The 16,235-nt window shown below is 49.4% G+C and overlaps 1 protein-coding gene across 1 annotated transcript; it reads left to right on the top strand.

Moving 5' to 3' along the window:
• The first annotated feature begins 102 nt into the window (after window positions 1-102).
• Window positions 103-1,549, top strand: LOC113408594 (ADP-ribosylation factor-like protein 16). Its single transcript, XM_026661929.2, has 2 exons — window positions 103-221; window positions 1,219-1,549. Exons 1-2 carry the CDS (start codon window positions 109-111, stop codon window positions 1,388-1,390), a joined length of 285 nt encoding a protein of 94 aa, XP_026517714.2. The 5' UTR covers window positions 103-108; the 3' UTR covers window positions 1,391-1,549.
• Window positions 1,550-16,235: the final 14,686 nt, after the last annotated feature.

Here is a 16,235-nt window from a genome sequence, read left to right as displayed (position 1 = left end):
CTCCCCGTTCTGGAGCTGGTCTGTGGGGTAACCCGCATCTCCCAAGCGACTGCCTTACATTTTAATTAATTCCCCACCTGGATCTTTCACTCTGCTTCTTCCCAGTTCATGATTGATGCGGCTAACCCCACCCAGATCTCTTCATCCTGCGTCCAGCTCCTGTCACTCCTCTCCGCAGAGCAGCTTGCCTCGGCATCCGTCCTGATCCTGTTCAATAAGATGTAAGGCAAGGATTCCTCCAGACTGAAAGTGATCAGTCTCCATGGGGGGGGCAAAGGGAGGAAATCTGGGACTCCTGGTGCAGTCACTTTTTGCCTATATCATCATCATCTGCAGCCAGATAAGTCCCTGAGAGGCAGGTAGGCTGGGGGGAATACTCTACCCATTTCAGATTATCTATTTCATCTGGTCCCACTGAGGGCCCTCTGTCATCCCATAGCAACCAGCTGCAGCACTAGAGGTGCTGCTTCTGTTTCCCCAACCTGTCTTTGTAACCAAGTCCAAACAAGCTTGCATTGAAGAATATTCCTTTAATTAACAGGACAAATCCCAAACAAGGAAAGAGCTTCCACTCAGGTCCTGGGTCCCACTCCTAGCTCCAGAGTTGGAGATTCCTCTTACATGGTCTCTGTATCTTCCTTGTTCACAGCACCCCTCCCCCCAGCTCTCCTCCCCAGCTCTGGAGTACTGTTCTCACCAGTCCTTCTGCCCTTAACATAAAATACAACCTCACGGCCTTCCCAGTGCTCCCCAGTGCTGGGCAGTACTCTCACCAGTCCCTTGGCTAACAGAGCATAAAGATCTCACCCAGTTCTACTCCCCAGAGCTGGGATTTAGCTCTCATCCATTTTCCCATGATTGTATCGGGAATGCGCCCTTTGTTTCTTGCCTGGGGTCTCCTCTGTCCAGGAGGCCCCCCGATCACCTTGCTGGGTTCCCTTCCTTACTGAGTTCTGGCTATTTTATTACAGTCAGGTGCATCCCTAATTGAGGACTAATCAACCACATGGGCAATCAGTTAACCCCAAGGCTGGCTGACCAGCCTTAGTTGTGGGTAAATTGGCCCTAATTCTCTCTAAAAGGCCAGTCACCCTGTGCAGCCCCTCACAGGGATCACTCAACAGAAATGGCAAATTCCAGTTGCTCTAAGTTGGGTCACTGATGGTTTAGCACAATCTCTCTCTCTCCCTTTCTTCCTATCCCCAAATGTGGCTCCAGTGACCTGCCCTGCTACATGTCCCTGGTGGAGATGAAATCACTGTTCCGGATTCAAGATATCATTTCCTGTGCTAACCAGCCCATCACTGTGGTGGAGACCAGCGCCCGTGATGGCACGGGGCTGCCTGATGTGCTGCAATGGCTTCGCTCCACCCTCAAGGATCCCAGTTGAATTTGCTGTGTCCAGCTTTGGTGTTTCCTGCCAGCTGACGGGGGCTGACTCTGACTCCAGGCAGCTCACACCTACTCTGTCATCAAGACTAGGATCCAGGAGCAGTAGAGGTAGCTGAGCAGCAGTCTCATCACCCCTCCACCTGGGAATGAGAGCGGGGGGGGGCAGCAAGACTGAGTGTGCCCCCAGCAGGTTGGTGGTAGCAGTGGAGCTGCCTCAGACTTTTGGTACCTTGAATTGCAAAGTAAACTGTGAACTCAGGACTTTCTCCCATTCGTTCCAGACTGTCAGTCAGCCTGCTTGCCCCCGGGGCAGGAGGAACGTACTGCTGGGGGGCTGGGATGTGCAGAGACCACAGCCTCGTGTTTACTAGGGTACCTTTGCCCCGTGACTTCCCTGTCCTTGGCAGCCTTGCTGATGGAGTGCCCCGCCCCACCCTTTCCTGCTTTGACTGCTGGCCCTTTGCTGCTCCTAGGCTAAGAAGTAATGGGCCTGCCCACTGGAGCCCATCTGCAGGCAGGAGTTCTGTGGAGGGGTTTGTTAGTAATTAAACATTGCTATCAGTTTATTAAAGAGCAGAGCGTAGTTCCCTTCTCCCTCTGATTTAATGCCATGTCTTCCGAGGGCAGGCCACTTTAGGCTTCTTAGCCATATACAAAACTGTTATTATAATGCCCCAGAAGGCGTGTGAGGGGCTTCACAGATGCACAGGTCCCTGCCCCAAAACTTCAAGTAAAACCAGGCGAGTTTATTTACATACAGCAAAAACAGTCAATCTGCCCAGGACTCCAAACCCATATCCAATAGACCAAACTTGTACTGTTTGCATTGCATTAGCACCTAAGGGCCCCCCCTGTGCTGGGGGCTGTATCAACAGCTAGGAAGAACAGGTCCCTCAGCAGAAGCGTTTACAGTCTAATGTAAAGCCACCTTCATGCCCACCACCTGCATTTCCAGTACAGCAGGTTTATGGGGAATGAGGGTAAAAGACAGGAGATTGACACAGGAGTTGTCTTTAACACAGCACACAGATTTTAAGTTGCAGAAGGAGGTGGCTATCACTAGCGCAAAAAGATGGTGTTTTATTTTGTATTGTTTCTTTTATAATTTGTTACGTACACGTGTGTGTAAAACCACCTAACAAAAGCCAAAGCAGCCGTGTCCTGCTGCCACTAAAGGGAACCTTCCCACTAGCTCACCCTGCACGTTTCTCACAGGAACGACCGGGGCTTGAATGACAGTTTTGTATGAAAATTGGGGCAGATTTAAAACTGTTTAAAACAATTAAAAAATAAAACATATGAAAAACTTGAATACATTTTATTTACAGCGGCATTACTCACACTAGCACTGCTCGTCCTTCCCTCCACGCAGCGCGACACGGAAACTAGGCATTAGTTTATCAAGTTCTCACAGCGTCTTTATTCACTGCACCTGCTGCATCATCCCCCATTTCAGAGCTGGGCCCACCTGCCGCAGGAAGTCTAACGGCCAGAGATCCCACATACAGCGAACGCATCACCTGGTAGCTGGGGAGGGACATGGGTTTGCCAGCGCCACACAATGGCAGGCACCTCAGTGGCAGACCTGTACCTACAGAGTGTGCACGCAAGTGGGGGAGAGATGTAGTGAATGTTACTAATGGGTGGAATCAGGGGCACAACACATGTACTGATGGAAACCAGGGGAACCTCTATTACCTGAGAACTTCCACCTCTGAAACAAGGACTTGTCCTGATTCGTACTAAACACACAGGACAGTCGCCTGCTTATCCAACCCCAGTTACTTGCATTGACTTAATGTCCCCATGTCAGCTGGGAAAACAAGGTTTCAGTAAATGTGGAAATCCAGTGAAAAAAGCACGTGATAGAAATAAGCAGCTCCAAGTATTAAGCCAGGCAAAGCATCATGAAACCCTGTCCATTCCCACCCCACCTCCCACCCCCCGGCAGATAGGGATGGAACCCGACAGCCCTGAGGCAGGAAAAGACGCTCAGTGGGAAACAACACTACAAAGTCCTCTCTCAGCTGCTGGAAGAGGCAGCCCTGTACCGCTGGCAATAAAGGCCTAGCAAAAAGTCTGGCCACCACAGACCGAGTGATGAGAACAGAAGCCAAACGGCCGACGAGATTTCAGAGTTCTCTGTGACTCGAGAATATGCTTCTAGCGGTTTGTGTGGCAAGTCCCGCCAGGCGTTAGGGCTGGGGAAATACAGCTACTCAGCCACCCCATGCGGGGGTAAGAGAAACAGACACGCCATACCATTTGCTCAAGTCCATCCCCAGGCATCTTCCTGCAGGTTCTTCAGTGACTGATCCTTCTCAGGACTCTGGTTCCCAGCCATCCACTCCACTTCTCAAAGCAAAATTGAGAGTTACAGTGGCAGAGCAGATCTCAGCAGAAGAGTCTCACTAGCTAAACAAGCTACTTTTGTTCCATTTGCCTGCACTGCGTTTCTCAGCAGAACTGGGGCATGTCACACCCTTAGTGCCTGTGTCAGAAGCAAGCTCCAAGACCCCTCCCCCTCCATTTATAAGTTTCTCTTCAGAGTCCACTTCTGCTGTGCTGCCTATAGCAGATCTTGTTGATTTGTACAAAGAATTCATTTTTTGTCCATTCCCCCCCCCCCCCCCGTAACTTGCCTGTTAGTCCTTCGACTGTGGGCTTGGGACGGAAAAGTCCCTTCTCGTACTGCTGAAAGGCACCTCACAGTTTAAGGGTGCTATCGGAAACAAATACAAAGAATGATGATAATTTAGGTGTCTGCGACGTGGGCATCACAGAGAACATGGGGAACACCTGGAGCAGTGGGGATTTTTATCTCTACCTTCTAGGACCATCTTTGGAACCTTCAACTTCTGCTGGTTCAGAATATTTACCACTTGTCAAGCGGGAGCAGCATCTCAGAATGCAAGTCGAGAGAATTCAGCTCAAGTGACCTGTACTGACTGTGGAGTTTACAGACCCCTTCTTCCCCATCCCCGCATAGAGAGAGTGAGTAGGGAGAGGAGCTCTCCCAGCTTAGGCCAAGGGGTAGATCTGGCAGTCAATCAGGCCCCGGGGTTCACAACAATAATCAGAACAAAAAGTTGATAGCAATACAGAGGTCCCCCACGGTGTCGATACAAGTCCAGATCGTGTTAGGGGGTCTGTTGGCACAGGGTGGTATGCCTATCCCCATCGCAATAACGTGCACAGCTCTAGAGTCCATGAGTATACAATACTCCACACATTTCTTCGTTTGCAGTACACAAACATCGCACACCAACTGAGCTCGGCCACTTTCCCCTGTGGCACGCTAGTAAATCTCGAATGGCAACAGTGCTCAGAAAAGGAAGTTTTCCAAGCCAATGATGACTCTGAAACCAGGGGACTGGAGGGAGACAGACAAGAAGTGGAGGCTCAGGGCTGATGATGGAAAAGCTAAGTCCTGCAAATCACAGCCAGCCAAACCATGGCAGGCCCAGGAAAACCAGCAACATTGTTTCTGTAATAAGACATAAATTTGCCATGAGCAGGAGACCCAAGATATTCTCCCTGCAAAAACGGTTCCCTCAGGTTCTCTCCTCTCTGCTGCTGCTGGGACGTATCTCAGGTGGGCTCCACACCTCGCCCCAAGAATGGTCTACAAGACTAGAAATATCACAGACTGCTAAGGAAATCCAGGTGCTTCCCAAACGCCTCTTCTTTACTCTTGATGAAGTCTCTGGTGCTCTGCCTGATTTGCTTGATCTCTGGGTCCTTCACCCACTCCTCTTCACTCTGCAAGAAGAACAAGAACGGCTGTTAGAGAGCTGAAAGGAGAGGATTTCAACATCTCTTCTCTTAGGGGGCATCCCCTCCCAGTCCTCCAGAATCCCCTGTAGAAGTGTTCTTAGCCCTTTCTGGTTACAAACATTAACTAAGTAATGGTCACAACCCCTCAGGAAGCAGGTGAGCAGGGCTTGCTATCCCCAGTCAACAGGTAAGCACCTGAAGCAGAAAGGTTGGGTGACTCGTGCAAGGCCAGAGCAGGAGCCAGCGTGAAACGTTTCTGGCTCCCACTGCTGTGCTCCGACCACCTCTCTCCCTCAAAGGCACCTGGAGCTGCCAGCATCTCCCAGAGACAGCTGTGCTGATGACTTACCTCAGGCTTCAGGTCCTTTGCACATGCATAGACTTTCTGTCCGAAGAGCCGTAGCCCTTCTCTTAAAAACTCCTGTAAGGTCTTGCCAACTCTGTGCAACAACTCCTCTTCGTATGCATAAACGCTGCCGTTGTCTGCAACAAGGATAACCAGCTGTTGTCCAGTGACCAGACATGGCACGTCATCCACGATGCCAAGAACCTCCATCTTCACAGGCTTTGGCAGGTAAAGCACTTCCCAGTCTTCCAGCATGTCCGACTGCCCTGCATAGAACGTCTCGCCCAGGTCACAAATGCGCAGCTGAAAGTCTTGCTGCTTCTCAAATGGAATGATTTTGCCCTTGTTTTCTTTCACAAACCTCGAGACCAGGTCCAGGCGTTGAGCTATAAGAGAATAAGAAATTAGCACCCAGAAGTGCCCATCCCCGCCACCACTCCCCACTCAGCCTCATCTTCATGATGTGGATCCCTTGAATACGACATGGAATTTGTAATCTGCTACAAATTTGTTATATTGGCTTGTGTGTATTTCTGACAATGCGAGGAGAAAGCGCTAAGTCCAAGTGGGTGGTATAAGCGTGGCAAGGCAATAAGGATGAGGGAGAACTCTGGAAATGAATAATTATGGATCTACTACCACAGACATCCTTACATTTGAGCTTCCTAACGAAAATGTAATCTTGTTTTGGGGGAGCTTGACTCCAGTGGAACACCTCCCACCTTCATTCCTTTTTAAACACGTCTTTTTGTTGCAGTTTACTAGTGTTTTGAATGAGCACCAAAGTGACAATCGGGCTGGAAGATAAGGTCCAGGGAAGGGGAGCCTTGCTGAGACGTATGGAGTTCACCGAATGCAGGGCTCTCGTCCAGCAGACTTTTGCAAGTCCACAGGAAACGTGTGCATGTGTTGGTGTGTTCTTATACCTGGGCGGATATAGGGGAGCGGATGGTCGAGGGGAAAGGGAGATGAATAGTCTTTCCCAGCCTCCCTCAATGCCCTTATAGCTTTCCCACAGTACCCTGCTTCTCACCCATGTCATTCTCCTGCCCACTCCCCTCCTCCTCCAGCCTCCCCTAACTACCCCCACCCTTCCAATGCAGGGCAGCACAGCTCCATGCCCCCCAGCCACCTGCCCCCATGCATGTCCCTCCCCGGTCACAGCCTCCTCCAGGAGTCGATAAAAATCAGGGATTCTCTTTAAAAAATTCTTCAGCTAAATCAGATTTTTTTAATTTAAATTAAATACAGGCTGTGACGTTGTACTCTATATGATTTTATGAAAATATGCTAATGAGTTTAAATATAATGTAACTGGAATATTCTTCATGCAAAAGGTCTCTTGTAAGGTATCATTACAAAGCTTATAATCTACTGAGTGTGATCATCCTATTTGTATAAATGTACCATTCTTGTATCTGAAACTAGAAATATGAAGTATTACTCTGAGGGCCTATTGTAATTATGCAAAGTGTGGGCCATGAATGGTGGTTTGGAATCTTGATGACTCCCATTAATCAGGACAATTGTCTGCAGATGGCTGTGTTTACCTGTAAGTCTCCCTGTGTGCTGGCAAGTGGGTAATGAAGTCTTACAGTGACATGTGATCATGTCACCTGAACTAGAATCCACCTTTAACCTGGTGCTTTTCCATTGAGAAGGAGGGGGTGGGAACCCACAGAGGGACAAAGGGTTCCCGCCTTATGCAAAAGATATATAAATGGGTGGAACAGAACAAAGTGGAGAACCATCATGAGAAATCCCCTAGCTACCAGCTGAGCTGGAACAAAGGCTGTACCAGGGGAAAGGATTGTGCCCAGACTAAAAAGGCATCCAGTCTGTGAAAAAAACGTATTGAAACATCTCTCAGGGTATGTCTACACTACGAGAGTAGTTCCATTTCACTTAAATCGAATATGTGGAATCGATATTGCAAAGTCGAACGTGTGCGTCCACACTAAGGACAGTAATTCGACTTTGTGAGTCCACACTAACGGGGAAAGCGTCGACATTGGAAGCAGTGCACTGTGGGAAGCTATCCCACAGTTCCCGCAGTCCCCGCTGGCCATTGGAATTCTGGGTCGAGCTGCCAATGCCTTCTGGGTAAAAAAATGTGTCGAGGGTGCTTTTGGGTAACTGTCGTCATCCGTCCGTCACTCCCGCCCTCCCTGAAAGCGCCGTCGGGAAATCAGTTCGCGCACTTTTCTGGTCAGTGACAGCGCGGACGCCACAGCACCGCGAGCATGGAGCCCGCTGCGACCATCGCTGCAGTTGTGGCCGTTGTCAACGCCTCGCAGCTTATCATCCACCTTTCCCAGAGGCAGATGCAGATAAATCAGGCGAGGAGGCTACGGCACCGCGGTGAGGGCCTGAAGTCTGAGAGTAGCACAGGCCTGTCAGAAAGCATGGGACCCAGCGCCGAGGACATCACGGTGACAATGGGTCATGTGGATGTTGTGGAACGGCGATTCTGGGCCCGGGAAACAAGCACGGACTGGTGGGACCGCATAGTGCTGCAGGTCTGGGATGAATCCCAGTGGCTGCGAAACTTTCGCATGCGGAAGGGGACTTTCCTTGAACTTTGTGAGTTGCTGTCCCCTGCCCTGAAGCGCAATGACACCCGGATGCGAGCAGCCCTGACTGTCCAGAAGCGAGTGGCCATAGCCCTCTGGAAGCTTGCAACGCCGGACAGCTACCGGTCAGTCGCGAACCACTTTGGCGTGGGCAAATCTACCGTGGGGGTTGTTGTCATGCAAGTAGCCAACGCAATCGTTGAGGTACTGCTCTCAAAGGTAGTGACCCTGGGAAACGCGCAGGCCATCATAGATGGCTTCGCCGCGATGGGATTCCCAAACTGCGGTGGGGCTATAGATGGAACTCACATCCCTATCCTGGGACCGGACCACCAGGCCAGTCAGTACATCAACCGAAAGGGCTACTTTTCAATGGTGCTGCAAGCACTGGTGGACCATAGGGGACGTTTTACCAACATCAACGTCGGATGGCCGGGCAAGGTTCATGACGCTCGCGTTTTCAGGAACTCTGGTCTATTTAGACGGCTGCAGGAAGGTATTTACTTCCCGGACCACAAAATAACTCTTGGGGATGTGGAGATGCCTACAGTGATCCTCGGGGACCCAGCCTACCCGCTAATGCCCTGGCTCATGAAGCCCTATACTGGCGCCCTGGACACTGAAAAAGAACTGTTCAACTACCGGCTGAGCAAGTGCAGAATGGTGGTGGAGTGTGCTTTTGGCCGTCTCAAGGGCAGATGGAGAAGCTTACTGACTCGCTGTGATCTCAGCGAAACCAATATCCCCATTGTTATAGCAGCTTGCTGTGTGCTCCACAATCTCTGTGAGAGCAAGGGGGAGACCTTTATGGCGGGGTGGGAGGTTGAGGCAAATAGCCTGGCTTCTGATTACGCCCAGCCAGACAGCCGGGCGATTAGAAGAGCCCAGCGGGACGCACTGTGCATCCGGGAGGCTTTGAAAGCTAGGTTCCAGAATGAGCAGGGTAACCAGTGCCTTTAAAGTTTGTGTACAGAGAAGCTGAACCTGCCCCCGTTTCTTTACCCAGTTAATGTTGACTATCCTCTCCAGTTACATACCCCCTTCACCCCCTTCCAAAAAAATAAAATCAGTTCTATTTTGTTAATGAACACCGTTGTCTTTATTACTGTTTTCGCGGGAATGTTTTAAACCTGGGACGCAGACTGTGGTGTGGAGCGGGTGTAGTGTACTGATGCAAATGATGCTTCTAAACTCCAGGAATGACAGGCTCCGCAGTGGTGGACTGGTTGTTTCAACGGAGCCTGCCAGCCCTCCTGAGCGGGACTGCGTGTATGTGGGGGCTATGTGACTTTCTGGCAGGGGGAGGACGGTTACAGATCCCCTGCTGCGTGGCTCTGTGATCCAGGATAAGGACCGCTGCATAAGATCTGTAACTGCCCTCCCCCGCCACAAAGTCACAGAGCAACCCCCCCCCACACACACACACACATAACATGAAAACCACCTCCCAGACTGACCAGGGTAACTAGTCACTGCACTGTGTATGTGCCCTGCTGCTGGACCTGCCCCCGCCTCTGTACCCTGCTAAAGGTGACTGTCCTGTCCAATTACCAAGCCCCTTCCCCCCCTTCAGACAGACTCTCCTCCAAAAGAACATGATGGAAACAGTAATTAACAGAAACGTATATTTTATTAGCAACTACACATGAAACGGGGGGATGAAACTTGGACGGGGGCTTGTGTGAGGCGGGAAGGAAAGGACTTGTCAAATTTTGGGGAACGAGAGCCTTCTAGTACTAGAGCAGTCTGCAGGGGTGGAGTGAGAGTTTTCACGGACTCTGCCGCCCCTCCTTCTTTGGACTTTGGGTGAGGGGGGTATGGGACTTGGTGGCGGGGGAGGGCGGTTACAGATAGACTGCAGCGGGGCTCTGTCCTCCTGCCTCCGGTCCTGCAGAACATCCACAAGGCGCCGGAGCGTGTCCGTTTGCTCCCTCATTAGTCCAAGCAGCGTTTGAGTCACCTGCTGGTCTTCCTGCCGCCACCTCTCCTCCCGTTCCATGTGTGAACGGTGCATTTGGGACAAGTTCTCCCTCCACTGGATCTGCTGGGCTGCCTGGGCTCGGGAGCAGCCCATGAGTTCCGAGAACATGTCTTCCCGTGTCCTCTTCTTCCTCCGCCTAATCTGTGCTAGCCTCTGGGAGTGTGATGCCAGGCTGGGTTGGGAGACAGTCGCAGATGTGGCTGTGGGAATGGGAAAAAGGGAGTGAATTCCTCAGAAAGATAAATGTAGTTGTGAACAAAGAACATAGTCTTTCTCTGTGAACAAGACCATGCACTGCACCTATCACATGCGCACTCAGGACAAGGTCGAATTTTCGGCCCTCGCATTCAGTGCCTGGGGTCTTGCACTGCCGATCTGAGAAGCAGGGCAGGACACCGGAATTTGTGTAGCAGGCAGACATGGTAAGCCGTAGACTTGTGGCTGCTTAAAACTTTGATAGTTGCACTGGCCTCCTTTCACATTGAAAGCAATGCCAGTCCGTGCTGCCAGCAATCCGGCAAGCATGAACTCTGCCCCTGTCCCACCCCCTCGCGGCTGTCCCAGGGAAAGATCCCTGTATGCTGCCCCTCTCCCGCCTCCACCGCGTGGCTGTAAACCGGCGGTTACAGTTCTGTAAAGGAACGGGCAAGCAGTCCCAATACTAACATTCCCCTACCTAATTCAAAGCAGGTCACCATGAGCGACATCACCCTCATGAGGATCTCAGACAGCGATAAAGAACGAATGCTTCGGGAAAGCCTGCAAAGACCAGGGCCCTATGCCGCCATGCTCTGCAGGGCAATGATCCCGGAGTACTTGATTGTCTCCTGGCACGGAAACGTTTCCTACCACGGAGGACCCAATAAGGCCGCTCTCCCCAGGAACCTGATGAACAGGCTTTCAAATTACCTCCAGGAGAGCTTCGTGGAGATGTCCCAGGAGGATTTCTGCTCTATCCCCGGACATGTAGACCGCATTTTACTGTAGCTGCACTGGCAGGGACTAAACAGTAGAGCGGCTTGGGCAGAACAATCATGCAAAACCGGACATTGTTAGATTTTTTTTTCAATAGTTGCACTGCCCAGGACTGAAACGTTAAGCGCCTAGGGCAAACTAATCATGAAAAACCCATTGTTGTTATTGTTAATATTCCAGTTCTGTTAAAAATAAATGTTTAGATGTTTAAAACAAGGGTTGATCCTTCCCCTGATTCTGTGTCCGGGTTAACGGCTGGGGATGGTTGGTAGGGGATCTCTGTAAGGGTGATGAAGAGATCCTGGCTGTCGGGGAAATCAGCGTTGCAAGCGCTGTCGACTGCCTCGTCCTCCTCATCTCCTTCCTCATCTTCCCCGTCCGCTAACATGTCCGAGGAACCGGCCGTGGACAATATCCCATCCTCTGAGTCCACGGTCAGTGGTGGGGTAGTGGTGGCGGCCGCACCTAGGATGGAATGCAGTGCCTCGTAGAAACGGGATGTCTGGGGCTGGGATCCGGAGCGTCCGTTTGCCTCTTTGGTCTTCTGGTAGCCTTGTCTCAGCTCCTTGATTTTCACGCGGCACTGCGTTGCATCCCGGCTGTATCCTCTCTCTGCCATGGCTTTAGAGATCTTCTCGTAGATCTTTGCATTCCGTCTTTTGGAGCGCAGCTCGGAAAGCACGGACTCATCGCCCCACACAGCGATCAGATCCAAGACTTCCCGATCAGTCCATGCTGGGGCCCTCTTTCTATTAGATTGCACGGCCATCTCTGCTGGAGAGCTCTGCATCGTTGCCAGTGCTGCTGAGCTCGCCACGATGTCCAAACAGGAAATGAGATTCAAACTGCCCAGACAGGAAAAGGAATTCAAATTTTCCCGGGGCTTTTCCTGTGTGGCTGGTCAGAGCATCCGAGCTCGGACTGCTGTCCAGAGCGTCAACAGAGTGGTGCACTGTGGGATAGCTCCCGGAGCTATTAGCGTCGATTTCCATCCACACCTAGCCTAATTCGATATGGCCATTTCGAATTTACCGCTACTCCCCTCGTTGGGGAGGAGTACAGATGTCGAATTTAAGAGACCTCTATGTCGAACTAAATAGCTTCGTGGTGTGGACGGGTGCAGGGTTAATTCGATGTAACGGCGCTAAATTCGACATAAACGGCTAGTGTAGACCAGGCCTTAGGGTGAGATTTTATCTGTACTCAGTTGTATTACTGGATTAGGCTTAGATTTGTGTGTTTTATTTTATTTCACTTGGTAATTCACTTTGTTCTGTCTGCTACTACTTGGAACCACTTTAATCCTACTTTCTGTATTTAATAAAATCACTTTTTACTTGTTAATTAACTCAGAGTATGTATTAATACCTGGGGGGGCAAACAGCAGTGCATACCTCTCTATCAGTGTTCTAGAGGGCGAACAATTTATGAGTTTACCCTGTATAAGCTTTATACAGGGTAAAACGGATTTATTTGGGGTTTAGACCCCATTGGGAGTTGGGCATCTGAGTGTTAAAGACAGGAACACTTCTGTAAGCTGCTTTCAGTTAAGTCTGCAGCTTTGGGGCAAGTAATTCAGACCCTGGGTCTGTGTTGGAGCAGACTGGCGTGTCTGGCTCAACAAGACAGGGTGCTGGAGTCCTGAGCTGCCAGGGCAGGAAAGCAGGAGCAGAAGTAGTCTTGGCACATCAGTTAGCAGTTCCCAAGGGGGTTTCTGTGATCCAACCCGTCACACAGGCTTTTATTTTAAATAAACCTATTTAAAATTTAAATTGACAACCTATATTAAGACCTAAATGTATGATCATTATTAAAATAATTTAAATTAAATACAAAATATAACATGTTTGCTGACAAGTTTTAATGAAAGTCATCCCACTAAGCTGGTGGAAGCCACTGGCTAAGCACCTGGAACCTGAGTTTGCTAAACTGTTAAACCAGCTTTTAACAGCAGTAACCTCTTCTGCAGGTGTAGGGAGAATATTTTCTTCATTTCAGTTTATTCATCTAATTCACTTTGGTGACTAGCTTTTTCATAGTAAAGAAACCATCTGGGAGTTGAAAAAGCAGGAAGGCTTGTTCTCCTCTTTCAAACCTAGTTTTTATTTATAGTCTGGGAGATGAGATCTACTAGTTCTAAAATCGTGAAGGGCATGGGGACCAGAAACAATCCGTTCAATTCACTAGTTACAGACGATATTTCCTTAGTTTAATATACCAGTTAGTTTTAAATGCAAAGTATGTTTTGATAAACTTCCTTCTGGCGTATCCAGCACATTTATGATAATTTTGTTTAATAAAACACACTTTAAAATGCTGTTTTTGTGCAAAATTGAATTTTCATCCAAATAGAGATTGAAAGAGATCATAAGTAAAAACTTAATAATCATCAACTAGTAAATATGAAATGCAGTTACCATTTTATAACATAATAAAAAATTTAAAAATTAAGAATCTGAAAAAATGTAAATTAAACAATATAGTTGCTTAAATAAATGTGTATGGATATGACATAACCTCCGGGCTACCAAAAAGAAAAACTGAGTGGAAAGGTTATGTTTAGTTGTAAAGTAACATGTTTTAATGGTTACCAACCAATAAGAATTAGTTATTTTTCTAAAGAAAAGTTAAGCTCAAATGCAAAACACAGTTAAAATTGGTGATTTAAATCAAGGTTTCCAGCCTGCCAAATAAAATTGGTGATTTAAATGAGTCGACCCTGGCCCCCTCCCAGATTCCTGGCCCTGCACATTCACCCTGTCACCTCCACAACCATGCGTGGATCAGTGTTATTTGTATTTATAAGCATATGAAAATAAATGTAGATCTAGAAATGTTTGAAAGTAATTGCAAAATTTGCTCTGCATATACACACGAAAACAACTGTGTGCGTGGTCGCATAACGCCAGCCAACATTTGAAAGCGGTAACTGGTTTGGAGAGGACAATAAAGGCCCATTGGACTAGGAGAGCCTTCCAGATGGAAGAGAGTGAAAAAATATTTTGCTTAGGAGGGGAAAAAAAAAATCAGACAAATACTCTGAGAACAAAAAGGGACGTTGCTTGGGATGAGTGGAACATGCTGGCACTAGCACACGGTAACATTTTCAAAATCACCTGAGTGACTTGGAGAAGCTACACCCTGTTTTCAAGTCACTTCGGAGTGCGCTGCTGGCAGTGGGTAAAACTTTCCGAAAGCACTGACATGGGACAAGCCCAACCGCCAGCTCCTACAACCCTGCAGAGTCAGCTAGGAGGTTGGAAAAGATACTCACGATTGCCCTGTAAACTCCTCATGAGTTTCTTTTCAGCACTAGACTCCCCGAGGTTGTGCTCAGATTCCACTTTCCTTAACAAAAGAAGGATCTGTATAAATATTCTAAATCCAGAAACATTAAAGCTCAAATGATGAATTTCACTTAAAGCAGGGCAAGAACCCAGGATGGAGTCAGGTCACCAGATAGTTCCTTCCCATCTTGCCCCAGTGACATTTTGAGAGACCTCTATGAATGGGGGAGAGCTCAGGGATATATTTGAAGGTGGGAGTTCAAATTGGTCTTTGGAACCCAGAACCTGTTTTGAGCCACCCACCCCAGCAAAGACTCCTGTCAGCTCCAACGGGCATTGGCTCAGGCCAGAAGAACAGAGGCTGAAGGCGTTCTGAACACAACAGAGCAAGGCACAGAGTCCTCAGGGCTTTCTGCCTCGCTATGAGGGATGAATGCACAGAGTTCAGTGAGGAAGCCCTAAATCTACTCCCAACTCTGCAAGTCATGTCAACTTTCTGCCTAAGTTTCTCGATTTGCAAAACAGGCAGAACACTACTTATCTGGGTACCGAGCTCATACAGGTGCTGTGTGAAGCAACGGTGACAGCAGAAAGAAACCTCCCTCACATACCAGTGCCCTCCGTGCATATTGCCTGTTCGTGGACAATCAGCAGCCCAGAGCTGCCACTTCACAACAGAAGCTGCCCTGTGGTAGTATCAAATGACCATGGTGACCCATTTCTTTTCCCTCCTGCCTGTCGTGGCCCCAGCATGCCCCTCCCTAGCAGAGGAAGTGACTGAGGTCTGGAAGTCAGGCTCTTAGGGCTTGCTGCCATTGGCTCTTTGGGAAACCTTCTTTAGCACAAAAAGCGCAGGGGGAAAAATTTCAAAAATGCTGAAGTGACTTAGGAGCCTAAGTCCCATTTTCAAAAATGATGTGGGCACTTCAGAGCCTCGTCTCTGGGATTTAGTCTCCTAAATCACTGAAGTGTTTTTGAAAATGTTATCCTGTCTGTGTAGAATTGCCTAAGGAGAGATCTAGCCCCCTACCCTGGCGACATTTTGTTTCCTCTTATACAGGAACTTCTGCTGTGCTGCCTACAGGGAATCTAGTTGACTTGTATGTTTTTTTTAAATCCCTATTTGTTTTTCCCCTTCCCCTAACCTCTCCACCCTTCTGTCCGTCCTTAGACTGTGATGGAAGAACCTGTTTTATTCTAAAGCTTTCCTGTAGCTCTTTTAAAGGGTCTCACATAAATCAGCATCATTAGGTGCGGAGCACTTGTCTGTACTTTACCTTTTGAGTCCAGTCTCAGGAAATCTCCGCACACGCACAGCTGCCATGGCAAGGTTCAGAACGCTTCAAATACAACTTTGTGGGTTTTTTAAAGCAACAAAACCTGTGACACTGCGGCCTGGGCTAGCCCGGAAGAGCTGCACCTTCAGTTGATCTAGTTAATCTAGTTCAACTGGTTAAATGCAGCTTTATTAGGGGTTTGCACCAATTTAACCCCGGCTCAGCTTGTCTGTCACTGGCACGCGCTGAACTGATTTAGCCAAAGCTCAAACCAGCTGAAGCTCAGTTCTGAGCAGATTTCGTTACGGCGGAACAGCCTCAAGGGCGCAGCCGGCCCGGTCCGTGGCTGGGTTGTCGGCCCCGCCTGGCTAGAGCAGAGCGAAGCGAAGTCCGGTGCACCTGGCGAGGGAGGAAGGAGACGCGTGATGGCGCCTGTTCGGGCCAGCCCCAGGGAGCGGCAGTGGGGCAGAGCCCCATGGGGCCCATCGAGCTCCCCCACCCCGTTGGGGGCCCGCACCGGGCTCCCCCCACAACCCATTCCCCGGGCTCCCCGCCTGCCCCGGCCACGCCACACCAGGGGTGTCCTGCTCCGGAACGCGCTCCTGAGCTGTTAGGGGTTCTCCTTCC

Source organism: Terrapene carolina, unplaced genomic scaffold, assembly GCF_002925995.2.
Source record: "Terrapene carolina triunguis isolate 2854851 unplaced genomic scaffold, T_m_triunguis-2.0 Scaffold19706, whole genome shotgun sequence".
Classification (NCBI taxonomy): Eukaryota; Metazoa; Chordata; order Testudines; family Emydidae; genus Terrapene; species Terrapene triunguis.
Note: the sequence above shows the minus strand (reverse complement) of the source record. Positions and strands in the feature narration are given on the sequence as shown.

Excerpts from the sequence above, each read along its gene's own strand:
- LOC113408594 (XM_026661929.2), top strand. The coding sequence starts at position 109 with ATGATTGATGCGGCTAACCCCACCCAGATCTCTTCATCCTGCGTCCAG. Across the intron at positions 222-1,218 it reads CTGATCCTGTTCAATAAGAT|TGACCTGCCCTGCTACATGT; the intron begins GTAAGGCAAGGA and ends ATGTGGCTCCAG.